The sequence below is a fragment of the Danio aesculapii genome, chromosome 4 (assembly GCF_903798145.1).
Source record: "Danio aesculapii chromosome 4, fDanAes4.1, whole genome shotgun sequence".
Lineage (NCBI taxonomy): Eukaryota > Metazoa > Chordata > Actinopteri > Cypriniformes > Danionidae > Danio > Danio aesculapii.
Window position 1 is genome coordinate 5,877,334 of NC_079438.1, and position 19,354 is coordinate 5,896,687.

The window sequence follows — 19,354 nt, forward strand, 5'->3', positions numbered from 1 at the left end:
GACAGCATTTATTCAACACATGTAGCACCTGCAGCTGGTAAAGTGTTTCCCTATTTAAGCTCTTTGTACTCAGTCTAAAAGCTTTACTTTTAAGTTTATATTAATTAATATTTCACTCTGACAGGGTGGACATGTTAAGCTTGACAACATTCATTTTCAAACACAACATGAGGAAAAATAGGAAACATAAGTGTAGATATTTACTGTGTGCACAGCAGATATTTTAACCTGCTCTGAAGAAAAGCAAAATGGGCACGGGGATGCCAATGAGTACATCAGAGTACATCTTAAAGGGGCATTTACCACATCATGATCGGGTGGACAGCAATTTTAAGGACACGTGCAAAATGATTAATGATATTAAAATGATTTTTTTTGTCAAATAACTTGTTAAATATAAAAAGAATATTTATAAATCTTTTGTTTTAATTTGATCTAATTTACCTAATTTTTAGACTCACTGAAGTTATCTGAGCAGTGTGTGGGACATGGCAAAATCACATCTATTCAATGAAAGAATATGGCAAAAACAGACAAAAACATATTTCAAAACAAACAAAACACTTATAATTCTACCTGTATGTGTGTAAAGGTTTAACTAATTATATCAAAACTCAGAGTTTCATTATTGTGCATTATATAGGACTGATTCAATCTTGTGGGACATCAAAGGCACTTTATAGCGATAATGACCCAGCTAGTGAAACTAAAACATGTAGTAGTAATGGGTACTTTTTACTTAAAGTGCACTTATTTAATGTTTGTTAATGTTTGTTAATGTGTGCACAGAATGTGTGTGTAAAGTTTCAGCTCAAAACACTCATCAGATTATTTGTTATACTTTTTAGAATGTTGAGATTATCTGCTTTAAACACTTAGTCTTAGTGGATTAAAAAAAGTTTAGAATTAAAATGTCTTAAAATGTTTATAATAAAGGTTTTGAACTCCAAATGCTGAATATATGTGTGTCTGTGAGAAAGTGGAAAACGAGGGAGAAATGTATCAATAAGTCATGACTGCAACAGTAAGTGGCAAAAACGCTAAACATAAAAGACTTTTATTTTGGCGTGACGTGTGACGTCACAAGGCCGCGCCGTCCCGCACTGTAATTCGACCGGAGAAAGGTTTGTTTTAAAGCGTTTACATTAATATAAAGCGATTGATTAAAGTTTCAGATTTTTATCCAATGCTAAATTTTGTACCTGATGTTATTATTTTAACCCTTTATACAACGTAGCACTGTTTTACTCACAGTAGTGAGGGCTATTGTTTGAACAACAGAAATGTGTGTAATAAGTGTTTTAATGAAGGTTTAGTTTATTAAATAGCATAATGTCAGTTCATTCTACTCTCATATAAAGTAACCATTGAAGCAAGTGTTGAAGAGAAGTTATTTTGTTTCTGTTCATTGTTTTATTTATTTAACCAGGACATTTTTTATTGTTTTGTTCATTTTAAACAGGATAAAGTGTCCAAACACAGAGAAAAACTCCTGCTGAAGCGACTGATCTCCACACTGTTATAAAGATGGCGTTTATTAAAGAGGAGAGTGAAGATGTGAAGATTGAAGAAACATTCACAGTCAAACAGGAAGATCTGCAGGAACAAACAGGTTGGTTTTCACTCTCAAAGACCAACTCAGTCATTTGATCCTCATTCAGATATATTTTAATAATAAGAATACTAAATTAAATCCATCTTGCAGCCCTGAGTGTGCTGCCTAGTTCTCCTAAATGCACATAAGCACTCATTGAAAGACAGGAATGAGTTTCTTTCTTGTTACTTGTTCTCATGTCTTTTGTCATTCGTTTTATGTATTATTATTCTCTCGTCTTCTCTACCTTCTGAAGGTTATTGCTTTTCCTGTTCTTCTATTGTTTATAAAGCGTCCTTGAGCACAGGCGCTATATTAAAAAAAAGTTTAATTGAGCTGAGCATATTTGACCTACAGTATTCTCATAGAAGATATCTGCTATTACAGTGATAGTGTTGACTTAGTACTTTCCATTTGCATATGTCACGTTGATCACAATTCCCTTTTTTCATCAACTTACTGGGTTTAAACTTATTTTTAGTAGTTGTTACTAGTTCTCACAGATAGTATCTGAGTTAGAATTACATCATTATTATAATAACTAATTACCCAGGCTATTGTGTTAAAACAGGGTTTCTACGGGGTCTTAAAAAGTCTTAATTTTACTGAAATATTGTGTTGTAGATCTTTAAATCTTTTTTAAACAAGTCTTCATTTTCCTTTGTTCATGTTTTGCTGCCCAATCTGGTCAAAACCCATACAATCACCAACAATCCATCTCAATAAAACTTTCAACTTTTTATTCAAAACGGTCATTTTAACTCTATTTATCATAATGGTTTAATTATTTTCCTTACAATAACATTTGTTTAAAAGTGCTCCATGTATTTACTGCTGAGGACATTGACCTGGACAGATTGTTGTGCATAGATTTAGTTTATTATAGTTTTTAAAACTTTTAAAGCATTTGTTCATTGGTTTTTTTATTTTAAAGAAAGTTTATGTTGGAAAAAAGTGTGTGGATACAAGTAAAGCTTGCTTGTTTTTACACAATATTTAAGATCTTTTGCTAAGAAATCTCTAAAATATTAACTTTTTTTATTATTCATTTATTATTGCATTATTAAATGTATAAAATTATTATTATTATTTATTTTTTGATAGGGCAAATAAAATCCTTTCTATCTGGGCCATTTGAAAAATTCTTTAGCCCTAGTGTAAAATTTCATTCATAATGGTCTTGAAATTGTCTTCAAAAGTCTTAAATTTAACTTGGTGAAACCTGCAGAAACCCTGGTTTAAAGTATGTCAAAATACGTGGATGCCCCCAATTTTAAACATGCTGAATGAAATGGACACTAAAGTAATTAATTATTATAAAAACATTGTACAGTATTCTAAAACTATATGATGTTGCTGTAGGACGACGTGAGACAGGAGGTTAAGTGAAAACTCAGAGTACTTAATCCCTGAAATGAGAGAAACTCTGGGTTTCCGTTTCAAGTCAAGCCTGTTTCTTAAAGAGAGGTAACTTTAACTCAGTCAGTTACCGTGGTAACTTGCTCTGTGAACCTAACCTGGTCAGTAGCAGGTTTTATTCTCTAATCTCTGAGTTTCTGTTGGTCTCCTCCGATTTTTTTTTTAAAGATTAAGCGGTATTTCTCACTTAGCCTTACGTTTCCAGCTACTTATTTTTATGTGCATTTTGGATAGGCTATGAGCATAAAAAAATCAGTTGAAACGTCATGATGCACATAACTTTTGAGAAAAGATAAACTCACGTAAACTACGCAAGCACTTTTACGGAACAAATTCCAGTATGTGTGTTAAAAAAGGTTTGTTATAAGAGATCATATGATGATGAAAATGTGTGTGAATGGACAAACCAGCAGACTGAGCACACTGTAAAACATCTGAAATGTTGTTTTGGTCATTCTAAAACGTTTCAGTATTAAAGTTATTAGATTATTAATGACCTCCAGAGCGTTTGAATCGTATCAAGAGCGTCTGTTCTCTGATTCTCATGGCTTCAAATGCCACCACGTGTTCACAGTGTGTTGGCATTGTCCTCTGAGGTGAAAGTCATTTATTAAATAAAGAAAAGATTCTTGTTGCTTCTTCTACTGCAGTAAATTCTGTTTTTACTGTTGATATTTGGCACCAGTTAGTCAGGAAGTGATGATTTTGTTCGCTTTGATTCATTGGCTGGAAACGCTAATTAATTCATTAATTTTCTTTTCAGCTTAGTGCCTTTATTAATTTGGGGTCACCACAGTGGAACGAAGCGCCAACTTATCCAGCACATTTTTATGCAGCGGATGCCCTTTCAGCCGCAACCCATCGCTGGGAAACATCCATTCACACTCATACAGTATGGATAATTTAGCTTACCGCATTTACCTATAGAACATGTCTTTGAACTTGATGGGGAAACCGGAGCACCCGGAGGAAACCCACACGAGCACGGGGAGAACATGCAAACTCCACAAAGAAATGCCAACTGACCCAGCCGAGGCTCGAACCAGAAACCTTCTTGCTGTGAGGTGACAGCACTACCTACTGCATCAACATAGCCATTGCCTACATTTCAGTCACACAAAGAACAAAGTGATGTCCGAGAATGGCTTGTCCTTCTTTAATAAATAATTAGCTTAAATTCACAGACCTTCGACATGTACTGTAACTAGATTAATGGGATTATTACTCGTTCTAAAAACATTTTTTTTTTTTAGTTCTGCTTACATTCATATTATTCAAATAGTTTTATTGACTTTTTTCAAAAACCTTCAATTTTTCCACAACACACATATTAAACAACAAATTAACATGGTACATAGCTACAGACATACTCACACCCCATAAAGAAAAAGGGAGAAAGAGTTAAATAAAAATAAATTAATTAAATAAATAAAAATAGATAAAACAAATTAGGGATAAACTCTCACTTAGGATATAATAACCCCTGAGCATTCAATGTAGGATAGGAAAGGCTGCCAAACCTCATAAAACTTTTTTGTAAAGCCTCGGAGTGTATTTAAGGTGCTCGAGTTTAAGATGTGATAACACTTCTAATATCCAATGTTTGTGGGATGGCGGGTTTGTTTTTTTTCACCTGAGAAAAATCAGCCTGCTCCTAGATAGGTGAAGCCTATGAAGCACCTTAAACTGAAGAAGACCATGTCTAATACATACAGAAGATGAGTGTACCAGTTCTATGGGATATTGCCAGGCTGTATCAGATATTTCTAGTCCCAGTTCGTCTTCCCATTTTTGCTTTATACGATTTAGGAAAGGGGATGCAGGTCTTTGAATCACTTCATATAACATGGACATCATACCCCTTTGATATAGGTCCATATTTACCAATTCATCTATCCAACATGCTTCTGGTTGGTTCAGTGAAGGAGAGAAGTGTTTTTTAACGAAACTACGGACCTGAAGGTACCTAAAAAATTAGACTGGAGAATTTCGATGTCTGTTCTTAACTGTTGAAATGAGATAAATATTCCATCTTTAGACAGGTCCTTAACACAGTTAACTCCCTTCCTAGACCATAATTGGAATGCTTAATCTATAAGAGAGGGAGGGAATGACAGATTTAACAAAATGGGAGCAGAAGGCATTTTATTATTAATTATATTTGGCTTGTTTATTATTAAAGTGAGGTTAGATTTGTGGCCATATTCTGAGTGATCCATTCATAGAATATTGTTTACTCACTGGAATCAGAGCACAAAGTAGTGACACTGGATTAGACGTGTGCTGTTCCATCAGTAACCAAAGTGGGGCCTCATCATTACAGATGTTGGAAAACTATAATATCAGTTTGTGTAAATTGGCCACCCAATAATAGCATAAAATATTTGGCATTGCCAATCCACACTCTTCTTTCCAAGAATTCCTTTTTTATGCAAGGAATTTTCTTATCCCAGAGAAATGTAGAAATACAATTATTCAACTCCTTGAAAAATTACTTGGGAATAAAAACAGGCATGGTCTGAAATAGAAACAGAAATCTGTGTAGTATTTTCATTTTAATGGAATTGATCTTCCCAGTCAAAGATAAAGGAAGGGTTGACCACCGTGTTATGTCTCATTTGGCTTTGTCTAATGTCGTTTTAACATTATTATTGAACAAATACTTATATTTGCGTGTCACACTCACACCCAGATATACAAATTTATCAGGACTTACTGAAAATGGAAATGATTGGAAGGACGTTCGCTGTGCTATATCATTGACAGGGAAAAGGAGACTCTTTGCTAGATTGACTTTGTATCCAGAAACATTTCCAAATTTTGAAATTATTGTAAGAGCTTTTGGAATACATGAATCTGGATTTGACAGAAAAAGAAGCAACGAAATGCAGTTTAGGTCTAACCAGCAGTGCATTAGCAGCAAGTGCAGGATACAAAGTGCAGTTATAGAAAAACTATGGTGATATTTAAAGATGTACTATGAACATTTTATACATGTTGTATTAGCTATGAATAGAAATTTACAATATTTACAATGTGTACAGATTGCTATTAATAATCAGAAGTGTGCAGATAGATAAAACAAATTACAAATGTATATGTACAGTGGGTGTGTACATAATTACAAATGTCCATGTGCAGTGGGTATGTACAGTTGTGTAATAATAAATAAGTGAATCAGTGCAATATAGTGCAATGGATTTGTGCAAATTTTAAATGTGCAAATGTTAAACAGTGCAGTGATTGTGAGGAGTATAGGTTAGAGGAGTGTGGGGGTGTATTGGGGGCAAAAGAGACAGTGAGGGGCATAGTTCAAAAGGGAGACAGCTCTGTTGAAAAAGCTGTTCCTCAGTCTGCTGGTTTTTGTCCAGGGGAGCCTGAAGCGCCTGCCGGAAGGCAGGAGAGAACACAGTCTGTGAGCACGGTGAGAGGAATCCTTAAGAATACTGCGTGCTCGGCGCAGACAGTGTTTCTTCTGGATGTCCTCAATGGCTGGCAGTGTGGTCCTTGTGATGCGTTGGGCAGTTTTTACCACCCGCTGCAGTGCCTTATGCTCAGCAACAGAGCAGCTTCCAGACTGTGACGCAGTTGGTCAGGATGCTTTCTATTGTGCAGTGGTAGAAGTTTACCAAGACAGCTGATGAAAGTTGGTTCTTCTTAAGTTGCCTTAAGAAAAATAGGCACTGGTGAGCCTTCTTGACCAGGCTGGAGGTGTTGGTTGTCCAGGAAAGTTCCTTTGAGATGTGAGTCCCCAGGAACTTGAAGGATAAGACAGGCTCAACAGCCATCCCATTAATGTGGATGGGATCATGTGAGCCTGTTCTTCCCTTCCTGAAGTCCATAATGAGCTTCTTGGTCTTGTTGGTGTCAGTGAGCAGATTATTGTCTGTGCACCAAGTGCCCAGATGCTGTATCTCCTCCCTGTAGGAAGTCTCATCATTGTTGCTGATTAGACCAATCACTGTGGTGTCATCTGCAAATTTGATGATGGTGTTGGATCTGTTCACAGGCCTACAGTCTATGGTAAAATGAAAGTAGAGGAAAGGGCTCAGCACACAGCCCTGTGGTACACCAGTGTTGAGTGTGACGGTGGTGGAGCAGATGTGGCCTGATCTAACATTCTGAGGGCTGTTAGGCAGAAAGTTCACAACCCAGTTGCAGAGACACGTGTGGATATCCAGGTCTCAAAGTTTGACCATTAACTTAGAGGGTATGACAGTGTTGAATGCTGAGCTGAAGTCAACAAACAGCATTTGTGAGCAAGTGTTTTTATTGTCCAGGTGTGTGAGTACAGAGTGCAGTGCTATGGAGACGGCATCTTCTGCGCTCCTGTTGCCACGGTAGGCAAACTGATGTGGGTACAGTGTGCTACAGGGCGGTAGTCATTCAGGAATGTTGGGCTGGAGTGTTTGGGCACTGGCACAATAGAGGTGGTTTTAAAGCATGTTGGCACAGCTGCTAGGTTAAGCGACAGGTTGAAAATGTCTGTGAATACCCCAGCGAGCTGTTCTGCACATGCTTTAAGGACGCGCCCAGGAATACTGTCTGGTCCAGCAGCCTTACATACATTAATCCGACTCAATGCGGTGTAGACTTCTGAGGAGGTGAGTGTGATAAAAGAGGGGTTGATTGAGGAAGTGATCCTGGTGTAGGGTTCTTTATTGTCTCTTTCAAAGTGATCTTATGAGGAGATCCTCTGCGTATTCCGCTTGCAGAAGAAGTATTTTCTTATGGAGCTCTTCGGAAGGTGATGTTGAGTGTAGCTGATCAATTGTATTAATTTTATTCACAATCTCTGTAAGCCGTTTTGACATTCTTTTATTTGCACTAGCTTGATATGAAATTATCTGACCGCTTATATATGCTTTCAGAGTATCCCATAGGATGCTATAACTTATCTCTGGGGATTCACTTGTCTCAAGGAAGAAATCAATTTGAGCATCAATAAATTTTACAAAATCGTCATCTGCCAAGAGTCTTGAGTTAAACCACCATGTACGTTGGGGGATTACATTGCCTGGAAAACATAGCTTTAGTGACACTGGACAAGTGTTCGAAATAACAATACTACCATACTCTACTTCTGACATTAAGGGAAGTCAATCAGGGAATAGGTTTGATGCACAGATGAATAGAAGGAAAATTGCTTGGAATATGGATATTTAAATCTCCAGGGGTCACTTACACCATAGGTCTGAAGGAAGGAGTTAATGCATTGTGCTGGCTGACTTAATGTATTACTTGAAGTGCTAAAACACAATTTAAATCGCCTCCTAAAATTAAATTGTGTGTGTCGAGACTAGGAATAATTGAAAATAAATCACTGAAAAGTTGTACATTGTCCGAATTAGGAGCATACAGATTGGCCAGGACCACAGACATGTTAAAAAGTTAACCTTGGATTATTACGTATCTGCCATTTTTATCCAACACATTTGACTCCATAACAAACTGTACATTCTTATGTATGAGTACAGCAACGCCCCTACTTTTGCTATGGAAGTTAGAATGATATATCTGTGTGTAGCCTCCTCTATTAAGTTTAGAATAGTCTTTTTGCAACAGATGTGTCTCCTGTAAATATACAATATCATATTTTAACTTTAGATATGCAAACACCTTGTTTCGTTTCACTGGGTGATTTAGCCCCCACACATTCCAACTGGAAAAGTTTGTCTTTACTTCACCCATTTTATGGAGGGCTGTCGAAAACATTTATCAGAAGCATCCGAAAGATATCTGTGGGTTTTGTATGTAGGGGGATGTGTAGGGGTGAGAGAGGAAAGAAAAAAAAAAAGGGGGGGGGGGGGTGATCGCACATACACTCATAAACACGAAACAACACAATGTTGAAACCTTGCGTGTAAACTTGCTCACACTTCCAGCTACTCCCACTCTTAACTAGCTGACCATGTGGGACCTCACATATAAAACAAAACTATTTGAACAGCTCTTGATGTTTTACTACAAAGCTACCCCACCCATTATTGACAAAATATACTTGAGAACTGGAATTGGCAACAACGAACATGTGCTACAGTGGTAATTTAAAAGTTAACCGGAGAGTGATATTAACATTTGTATTGTCTTTGACACCCCAGTGTACTGTCGTGATTGCCTTCATTTCCATGGCTTTCTTCAAAATATCCTCGTTTTCGGAAAAGTAGTGGCATATAATCACGAAGGCGCGTGGCGGTTCCTTGTCGTCCACTGGTTTGTTGCGTAGAGTGCGGTGTGCCCAGTCCAGAAGTGGAGTCTTCTTGAGGTTCAGGGTATCTTTCAGGAGGCCAGCTACAAATTCCGTCATGCGTCTGCCATGCTCCCGTCCTTCTTTAATTCCCGTAATGTGGAGATTTATTCGGCGATACCTCTCCTCAAGATCCTCGCTTCGGTCTCTCAGCAGAGCCAGCTCCTTTTTCACGGTACTAAACTCTTTTTCCTGGGTAGTAATAGAGTCGGAGTATCCACCCAACACAGACTCCAGACCGGTCACTCGCTCCTCCGTTGCTTCCACTCGGGCAAAAATGTGCTTCACAGCATTGCGTAAGTCTGTCCGAAACTGGTCAATTTGATTGAAAAGTTAATTTGACTGTGCAACTGCCTTTTCCACAATTTTAGCAATCAAATCACCCTTTAGTGCTTCCATAGCTTAAAGGACCGCACTGTAATCACTTACCGGAGCAGTCTCTTTTTTTTTTTTTTAGATGCAGCTTGCACTTTGGAGTTAGCACTAGCATTGAGGCTAATAGCGAATTCCGCCTGCCTATGGTTGCTTTTGCCTGTATTCATCCTGATTCAAGTTGAATTACGCTCAGAACAGCTAGACTCTGACACCTATAAACACTTATTTTCCAGCATAGGTAGGTTTAAGGTAATAGTATTTAGAATAAGAGCAGTATTAAATGAAATTTTAAGTTTCACGTGAGGACCTCAACAGTTTGCGTCTTTACATGGCGCCGCTCCAACCGGAAGTTCAAAACAAACAATATAACAGTAATCACAATGAAACACAAAACCCTCAGCACGTATAACTCAAATGAAACGGAGCGGAGGTGTCAAGAAATATGAAAGGGGAATGGCGAATGTGGAGGTGTGGATGTAAAGGTTGAGGGCATCGATAAACCCAGCCGGTGAGTAGCAGCCACGGGTGCCTAACAGGAAACTCCGACACTGTTGACTGCGGAATTAAGGCTTTCGGCAGCTGACTCCATGTCAGCAAGATAAATCGATAAGTTGATTTTGTTCAGGAAACACTGCACTGAAGACTTAGGTGACTCAATCGTTCACAGACATCACGAGCGGTCTTTGCTCCGTTGCTTCGATACATTTGCTTTTTTTTCCTCACAGCCAGTTGTTTACACTATTTGTCTCGACCCAGTTTCTCTACTCGTTTCCCCGCACTGCAACAGTTCAGTCAACTCTTTCTTCTGCACACCACATAATGCTGCCCTCTTCAACTCTCCTCCTCTTCCTTTATTCTCTCACCTATTTCCTTTTTGCCGTCCCATGGGTGGTGACCAATTAAACAATGTTGACTGTCGTCATAGAAAACACCAACAATCATAAATGCATGATTATATGCTGTCATGGATTTTGTAGGGGATCAACCTACGTTTTAAGATTGATCAGGGGTTTATTAGCTCATTTCAATGAACCGGATCTTGAAGATTCGAATCATTGATTCGACTCAATTGAGTCAGATTGAATCAGATAAAAAGATTCACACTTTATCTACCATTTGTCCCACAAATAGAAGACATTGTATCTTACCAATCTTGTTAATATTATTTACGTGGCCAACGATAATAACATAAAACAGTATTGGGTTAACTCAAAGCAAGGTAACAAGATCTACAGCTCGAGGCAATGACACATAAACTAGAACACAGTTCTTACAAAATGAGAACAAAGATTTATTGAGCTACACTACGGTACATGAAACTACGTAATAAGCAAACAACAAACAAATGCGCACACACACACACACACACACACACATTCACACAGAAGTAGTTCAGAGGATGTAAGATGAGTTGAACAACCGTCCCAAATTAATTCTAATACTTCTTACAAGATCTTAGAATAACACCTGAGAAACCACAAAAGCAGAGAGTTGGCTTATCTTTAACTGCTTAAGATCAATCTGCACCAGATCAGCAAGAGACAACATTTGTTTGTTACTTGCGAGTTTGCTGGAGTCGATTTTCCCTCGCCGGCAGGTCTTGGGGAAACACAGTGCTCCTGATTGGCTGGTGGCTTCTGTGACGTCCTTGGGATTTGCTCGTGGGCGGCTGTCGGTTACCGAGGTTACGGACTGCTGAGAGTCGGAAGTTTGTGCGGTTTCAGCGGTCCCGAAACTCAAGAGGTTTGCATGGGAAATTTGTGGTGACCCAATCGCGTGGCGGTGCGGTGTCCGGGCAGGCGAACGTGTGCAGAAAGCAATAGCATGCGCAAGCCAGCTAATGCAAAAAGTTTCTTTGATGCAGGGTGTTTTTAAGTGACCTGGTTTGGTCCATCCCCATGGCACTGTCTTCCAATGAGCAGTTGCCATGAAGGGCGGGGCCACGCCCCGTACCATTGTAGAAGGGGTCAATAATTAACAGACTGCATGTAGAATTCTCGTGGTAAGTTTATCACATCAAAGGTTACAAGACGAATACTGTTTGTGCTACTAGTTTTTCATTTACACCAATGTATTACAAATGTCACTAGCTTTCGTTCAATACCAGACATCATACATTTCAGACACATACAGATCATTTTAATCTGCTATAAGGGTTAAAACAACACATTAATTAACCTGGTTGGTTGGAATAAACATAGCATATGAGGAAATACATGGAAGGTGTAATAAAACACGACATTTCAAAGTCGCTTGTAAAACAAAAACTGTAAAAGAAGTGACCAGTGACAAACAAGATGATGAAACTAAGGGAACATGGTTTCTGGGGTCAGTTTCTGATGATGCTAACGTGGATGAGCGGCATATAAAGTTATCAATGCAGGGGACTACCATTAATTTCAAGAATGATACTGGTGCAGATATCACAGTCATGTCTGAACAAACATTTCTAAAACTTCCTGTTTGCCTACATCTTACTAAAACATCTGCTGACATCATAAGTCCCGGTGGCAAATTGTACTGTATTGGTAAATTCTTAGCCTGTACAGAAAGGAAAGGACAAAGTGTCAGTTTCTGGACTTATGTTGTTACAGGCCCATACACTAACAACGTCCTCAGTCGTAAAACTGGCTGTGAAATGAAACTGGTGAGTAGAGTTGATTCTGTCAACATGGAGGACTGTGTTTCAAAATGGTGCATGCATATTCGCCATGTTAGATGCATCCAGTGCATTCTGGCAGATATCATTGGATTCAAGCTGCAGAAAACTCACCACTTTTATAACACCAGTTGGCTGCTTCTGTTTCCGGAGTCTACCCTTTAAAATAACCTCCGCTCCGGAGATATTTCAGAGAGAAATGAGCACTCTTCTCAAAAACCATGCTGGCTCTGTTGCAGTGATGGACGATATACTGATGTTTGGTAGAGACAAGGAGGAGCATGATCGCAACCTCAAAGCAGTCCTAAATTCTGTCAGAGACTCTGGTCTTAATTTGAATAAAGAGAAGTGTCACTTTGGAAAATCTGAAATTCAATTCTTTGGACATATTATTGGAAACGATGGGATCCGGCCTGACATTAACAAATTTAGATCTATAACGGAGCTCCTCTGCCCTACGAATCTGACTAAATTGCGACAGGTCTTAGGGATGATAAATTACATCTGTAAATTCCTTCCCGGTCTTTCATCAGTTCTTCATCCAATGACTGAGCGGCTTAAGGGTGACACTAAATGGACCTGGAGCGAGGCACAGATGTAGGTGTTTAACAGAGTGAAGAGCATGTTGACCACAGCACCAGCGTTAGCGTTCTATGATACTACAAGACCACAGTAGTCAGCGTTGACGCAAGTAGTTATGGTCTAAGTGCTGCCCTGTTTCAGCAGCAAGAAGAAGGACTACTTCCGATTGCTTTCTGTTCAAGGACTTTAACTGAGACTGAACGCCGCTACTCACAAATTCGAGATGGAATGCCTAGCTGGAGTGTGGGCATGTGAACAGTTCTCACGTTACTTGCAAGATATGGACAAATTTGAGCTCCAGACTGATCATAAGCCACTTGTACCATTGATTAACACATACGATGTTGACAAAGCTTCCTTAAGGTGCCAACGGTTACTGATACGTTTGATGAGATTTAATGTCAAAGCAGTGCATGTACCAGGCAAACAGCTCATGGTGGCAGACACTCTTTCTAGAAATCCTCTGACTCATTACTCATTGAGTCTGACACGGAGCATGACCTGACAGTGTTTGTACAGGCAGTACTGTCCACTAAACCGGTGAGTGGAGATGGGTTAAATGCCGTAAGGAAAGCCACGCTCCAAGATACAGATCTCCAGTTGGTTTGCAAGTACATCCGCCAAGGATGGCCCAGTCAGACATCTCAGTTGACAAGTGTGCTGCACAGGTTTTATGCTGCTGGAGCTCACCTTTCGGAAATTGTTGGACTTTTGCTGTATGAGGATATAATTGTGGTTCATGGTTCACAGAGACCGGAAGTGTTTCGTCTGCTTCACACAGGTCATCAGGGCCTCATGAAGTACAGGGAGAGGGCTAATATGTCTGTATGGTGGCCTAGAATAGCCAAAGACATCACAAAAACAGTAGAGACATGCGAGTTCTGTCAAGTCTATAAGTCGACACAAAAGAGAGAACCCCTGATGGTTACAACCCTTCCTGGTGGGCCATGGCAAAAGATCGCTGTTTACATCTGTGAACTAGATGGTAAGAAATCTCTAATAGTGTTAGATTATTATTCTCATGATATTGAGATTGCACCTCTACAAACTATTACAAGCCAGCAGGTGATTAAGCATCTGAAAACTATGTTCGTTCGGTGGGGGATCCCATACAAACTTATAACTGACAATGCTACTCAGTTTACATCTGCTGAGTTTGTGGAGTTTAAAACGACATACAATTTCACTCACACTACCTCCAGCCCTCTCTACCTACAGGCTAATGGTGCAGCTGAGAGGAATGTTGCTATTGCAAAAAGAGTGTTGAGGCAGCCAGATCCACAGCTAGCTTTAATGAGCTATCGTGCTACACCCATCAATGCCACGGGACTGAGCCCAGCTCAACTGATAATCAGACGTCAGATCAGAAAGACATTTCCTATACTACCAAAGAAAGTTTATTGTGCAAACAAATTAAGGCACAATCTCTTGCCGAAACAGAGACACATTCAGAGTGTCCCGGATATTCCATGTTGCTAAAAGGGAACTTGTTATATATTTACTAAAGGGGGGCTTCATCACTTTAAAGAGGGGAGATGTGGTGATATGTAAACAGGTTATTGAGATTGGCTGTTCTGTGTCGGGGTCCAGGGTTGCTGAGGCAACAGGGGCAGAGCCAGCACGAGCAAGCTCATACAGAAGGCAGAAAGATCGCTAATGAGTGCATGCTTTAATAAAGTTATATTCTGAGTTCTAAAGCGATGGTCTACTCTGTTTAACATGACACCCTGTCTGCTTAACAAATTTTAGAAAAACGTTTTGTTGAAATTATTAATATATACGAATAAAAATAGTCAATTTACAGCGTTTAAATCTGTGTCTTGTCAATATGACCAAAATGACTTTTATGATCAATTATGTAAGAAACTCTGAAAACTGGACTGACAGTTTCAATTTACTATAACTTCTATGTTAAGCAGCTTTGACACAATTTACATTGTAAAAGCACTAGATAAATAACAATGAATGCATTGAATCTGCTTAAATTTGTACACGTTAATGGACCAAACAAAATATGATCTGATTTATTTTACATTTAATGTGCATCAAAATTACAGTGTGTATAGCCAATATTTCCAGTGTCTTTTCACTTTTCAGCTTTTAATGAGACATTTTAAGACTTAATGAAAACTAATGTTTTATTTATTTATTTCAGACCTAATTGAAGAGAATGAGGGGAGTAAAGAGGAGGAACATCATGTCAAAATTGAGGAAAAAATTCATTTACAGACTGATGGTATTTTGAAAAGGAGAGACAGGAATCATTTCACATGCACTCAGTGTGGAAAGAGTTTCAGCTGCTCATCACACCTTAATAATCACATGAGGATCCACACTGGAGAGAAACCATTCACATGCACTCAGTGTGGGAAGAGTTTCAGCCAATCATCGTCTCTTAATCAACACATGAGGATCCACAAGGGAGAGAAACCATTCACTTGCACCCGGTGTGGGAAGAGTTTCAGCCGCTCATCACACCTTAATCACCACATGAGGATCCACACTGGAGAGAAACCATTTATGTGCACTCAGTGTGGGAAGAGTTTCAGCCTATCATCATCCCTTAATCTACACATGAGGATCCACACTGGAGAGAAACCATTCACTTGCACCCGGTGTGGGAAGAGTTTCAGCCAATTATCACACCTTAATCACCACATAAGGATCCATACTGGAGAGAAACCATTCACATGCACTCAGTGTGGGAAGAGTTTCAGCCAATTATCATCCCTTAATCTACACATGAGGATCCACACTGGAGAGAAACCATTCACATGCACTCAGTGTGGGAAGAGTTTCAGCCACTCATCATCCCTTAATCTACACATGAGGATCCACACTGGAGAGAAACCATTCACTTGCACTCAGTGTGGGAAGAGTTATAGTCAATCATCACACCTTAGTCAACACATGAGGATCCACACTGGAGAGAAACCATTCACATGCACTCTGTGTGGGAAGAGTTTTAACTGCTCATCACACCTTAGTCAACACATGAGGATCCACACTGGAGAGAAACCATTCACATGCACTCTGTGTGGGAAGAGTTTTAACTGCTCATCACACCTTAATCAACACTTGAGGATCCACACTGGAGAGAAACCATTGACTTGCACCTAAGCCGCGGTCACACTGGACTTCTCTCCTCATAGACGTCCATTCATACGCATGCGAAACGCAGGTTCGAGTGTCAAGTTTCGCAGTTCACTGCATTGCAAATTCAAGCTTGATGAACTCTGACCTGTGAAATCACATCACTTGACTGTGTGAGACCAGTCGTAGATCAAAACATGACCTCTCTGGACAGAAATTTAAAATATGGACCAATCGCTCACTTTTTTTAATGTCTAATAATCTTGTTTTATCCCACCCTTTTTCTAGGGCTGCTCGAATATGGGAAAAATCATAATCACGATCATTTTGGTCATAATTGTATTTCATGATTATTCAAAACGATTATCAGTTAAGTCAAAATTATTCGCCCTTCTGTGAATTTTTTTTGTATATAAATATTTACCAAATTTAACAGAGGAATTTTTCACAGCATTTCCTATAATATTTTTTCTTCTGGAGAAAGGCTTATTTGTTTTATTTCGGCTAGAATGAAAGCAGGTTTAAATATTTTGAAACCTATTTTAATAGCTCAATATTAATAGCCCCCTTAAGCAATGTTTTTAATGTTTTTGATTGTCTGAGAAGAAACTACTGTTATACAATGACTTGCCTAATTACACTAATTAAGCCTTTGAATGTCACTTTAAGCTGAATACTAGTATCTTGAAAAATATCTAGTAAAATATAATGTGCTGTCATCACAGCAAAGATAAAAGAAATCAGTTATTAGAGATGAGTTATTATTAAATCTGTTATGTTTAAAAATGGGTTGAAAATAAATCTTTCCATTTAAACAGAACTTGCGGGGAAAGGGTCGCTAATAATTCAGGAGGGCAAATAATTCTGACATTAACTGTATATATGCACAGTTATTTTCCTCCCTGTAAAAAAAGAAAGGGAAATGAATACAATAGAATAAAAATATGAAACAAACTGTGCTTTAAGAATCTTAACTGTAAGAAAAATACTTTAGCTACAAAAGTCCTTCAGTCAAGAGCAGTGAGGGATTTTCTCCTTTTGTTGTTTGATTAATGATAAAAACTGTCAGCAGCAGGAATATTGCATGCTGTCACTTTAAGAACAGTGCGGCTCTGATATGGTTTCTCTTTCACATGTCTTTTGATTCTCAACTTGTTTGTTTATTACACAAATGAGGATTAATATGAATAATCACTAAACACCGCACTCTAACACAAATGTGCAGATATTTAACCTGCTGCTCATCTCTGAGGCTAAGCGCGCGCGCACACACACATAACAACATGCGCTCTTTTGCACTTTTAAAACATGAATGATTCAAATGTACATCTATGAATGATGCGCATCCCATGCTGCAAACGATACAGTACATGCTTTTAGTCATTTTCAAGTGGAACTGAGTTTTGCAGAGCAACGAACGTGTACAACTGGAAAGGGGCGGTATATGATGCAATAATCGTTTATCTCGATTAATTGTTTTTCATAATCCGAAACCGAAACCAGATTTTCAATTAATTGCACAGCCGTACAACAGAATTTCGCATGCTCATACTCTAGTGTGACCGCAGCTTCGGTGTGGGATGAGTTTCAGCAACTCCTCAGACCTTAATAAATGAAGACCCACACTGGAGAGAAACCATTCACATGCACTCAGTGTGGGAAGAGTTTCAACCGATCAGCAAACCTTAATGAACACATGAAGATCCACACTTGTGTGAAAGAGTATATATGCTTGAGTGTGAGAAGACTTTTATTACAGCTCTAAAATTGAAACTGCACCAGACTTTTCACACTGGAGAGACCGTACAAGTGTTCACACTGTGACAAGAGGTTTTATCAGTTAACACATCTAAAAACACAAAAGAGGATTCACACTGGAGAGAAACCGTACAGATCTGATCAGTGTCTACAGAGTTTCGCTCAATCGGTGCAGCTTAAGAAACACATGGACAAAAAGTTGCATACATGACACGAATACAGCAAAACATTCTCATGTGCATAGGATGTGTCATGTCTGAATAATGTTTGAAAAGGCTGAGTGACTGTATACTGTTTTCCAACACTCCTACACTGCAGTAGGTGGGGTTGTAAATGTGTTGCGCTCCTCACGTTTACCGTAAACACAATGATGGCGGCTGAGAGAAGAACAGTTTCATGAACATCTGGCAAAGAGAACCTCTGTGGCTTAAAATCTCTTTGCAAGTGATTGTACAGGTGCGGATACATCTGTATTTTACTCTTCAGTGTATTCATGTAGCTAGTGTTGTTTTGGATAATGATCTCTGTCTGGCTCCCTGAATGAGAAACAAATCACTGGAAAGACGCCGCACATCAAAGAAGGTGGAGCTCCAGGACGGTTAGTTTGCAGTATACCAGGGCCTCAAGTTTAGAAAGCCTATTCAATTGTCATGTGTTACATCTTTTATTGATAAAGTTTATTTAATTTTAGGTTCAAGATTCTTTCTAGTTTACTAAATTTACTTTTTTGAGTAGAATACTTGATGAATATTTGATGATTTAGGCAGAGCGACGGGTATTAAGTTTTACAATATTAATACACTGTGATGATCCCAAGACTCCAGATTGGAGTATGTGGTAAATCCTGATTGGATGCCTGCATTACTTATCAATGGGTATATAAAAGTTGTTGTGCTAGCTACCCCAGGACGCTGTGGCTACTCAGGCGTCCTCATGTCAAGACCTGCCATCTCATTGACTCTTTAACCTTATATTTTTGTTATGCATTACTTGTATCATGTAGTTTAAGCGTTGTTGTGATTATATCCTGAGTTCTTTATCTTCATTATTATCTCTAGACATTTGTTGATTGCTTTGATTGTTCTATGAGTTACATTTTATAATAAATAATTTGCATTCAGGCTATTTTGTTGGCTCATTTCTCTTTTATGTTGCGACTCAAACAAGCGGGTCATAACACTTTGTAAAATGTGTCCGGTTGTATCCGAGATCTTGTCCTTTCAGTCATGACCATAGGTGAGTGTAGGAACCTAGACTGAGCAGTAAATTGGGAACATTGCCTTTCGTCTCAGCTCCTTCACCACAACAGACAATCACATCAACTGCATTACTGCTGCCACTACACTGATCCATCTTTTAATCTCACATTCCATTCCTCATGAAAAAAAAAATTGCAGATACTCTATTTAGGGTAAGAACTCAACGCCAAACTGGAGTCATGCTTCATGGTTTCTGACTTAGAGGTGCTGTTTCTTTCCCTGCCATGTCACACTCAGTAGCAAACTGTCTCACTGCATGCTGAAGGTCCATGTCCTGTGAAGCCAAAATGACGTTATATGCAAATGGCAGAGACAGTCCTAGCCTGCACCTAAAATTCTTTCAGTAAAAATTATTATATTTTTGAGAT

General features: G+C 38.8%; 2 protein-coding genes across 2 annotated transcripts in view; one reads left to right on the forward strand and one right to left on the reverse strand.

Annotated features, from left to right (window-relative positions):
• The window catches only part of LOC130221901 (zinc finger protein 721-like), a 364,016-nt gene that overhangs the window by 14,593 nt on the left and 330,069 nt on the right, over positions 1-19,354 (reverse strand). The window lies entirely within an intron of this gene.
• LOC130221967 (gastrula zinc finger protein XlCGF8.2DB-like) lies at positions 1,073-18,251 on the forward strand. Its single transcript, XM_056454561.1, has 3 exons — positions 1,073-1,124; positions 1,463-1,612; positions 15,032-18,251. Exons 2-3 carry the CDS (start codon positions 1,528-1,530, stop codon positions 15,994-15,996), a joined length of 1,050 nt encoding a protein of 349 aa, XP_056310536.1. The 5' UTR covers positions 1,073-1,124; positions 1,463-1,527; the 3' UTR covers positions 15,997-18,251.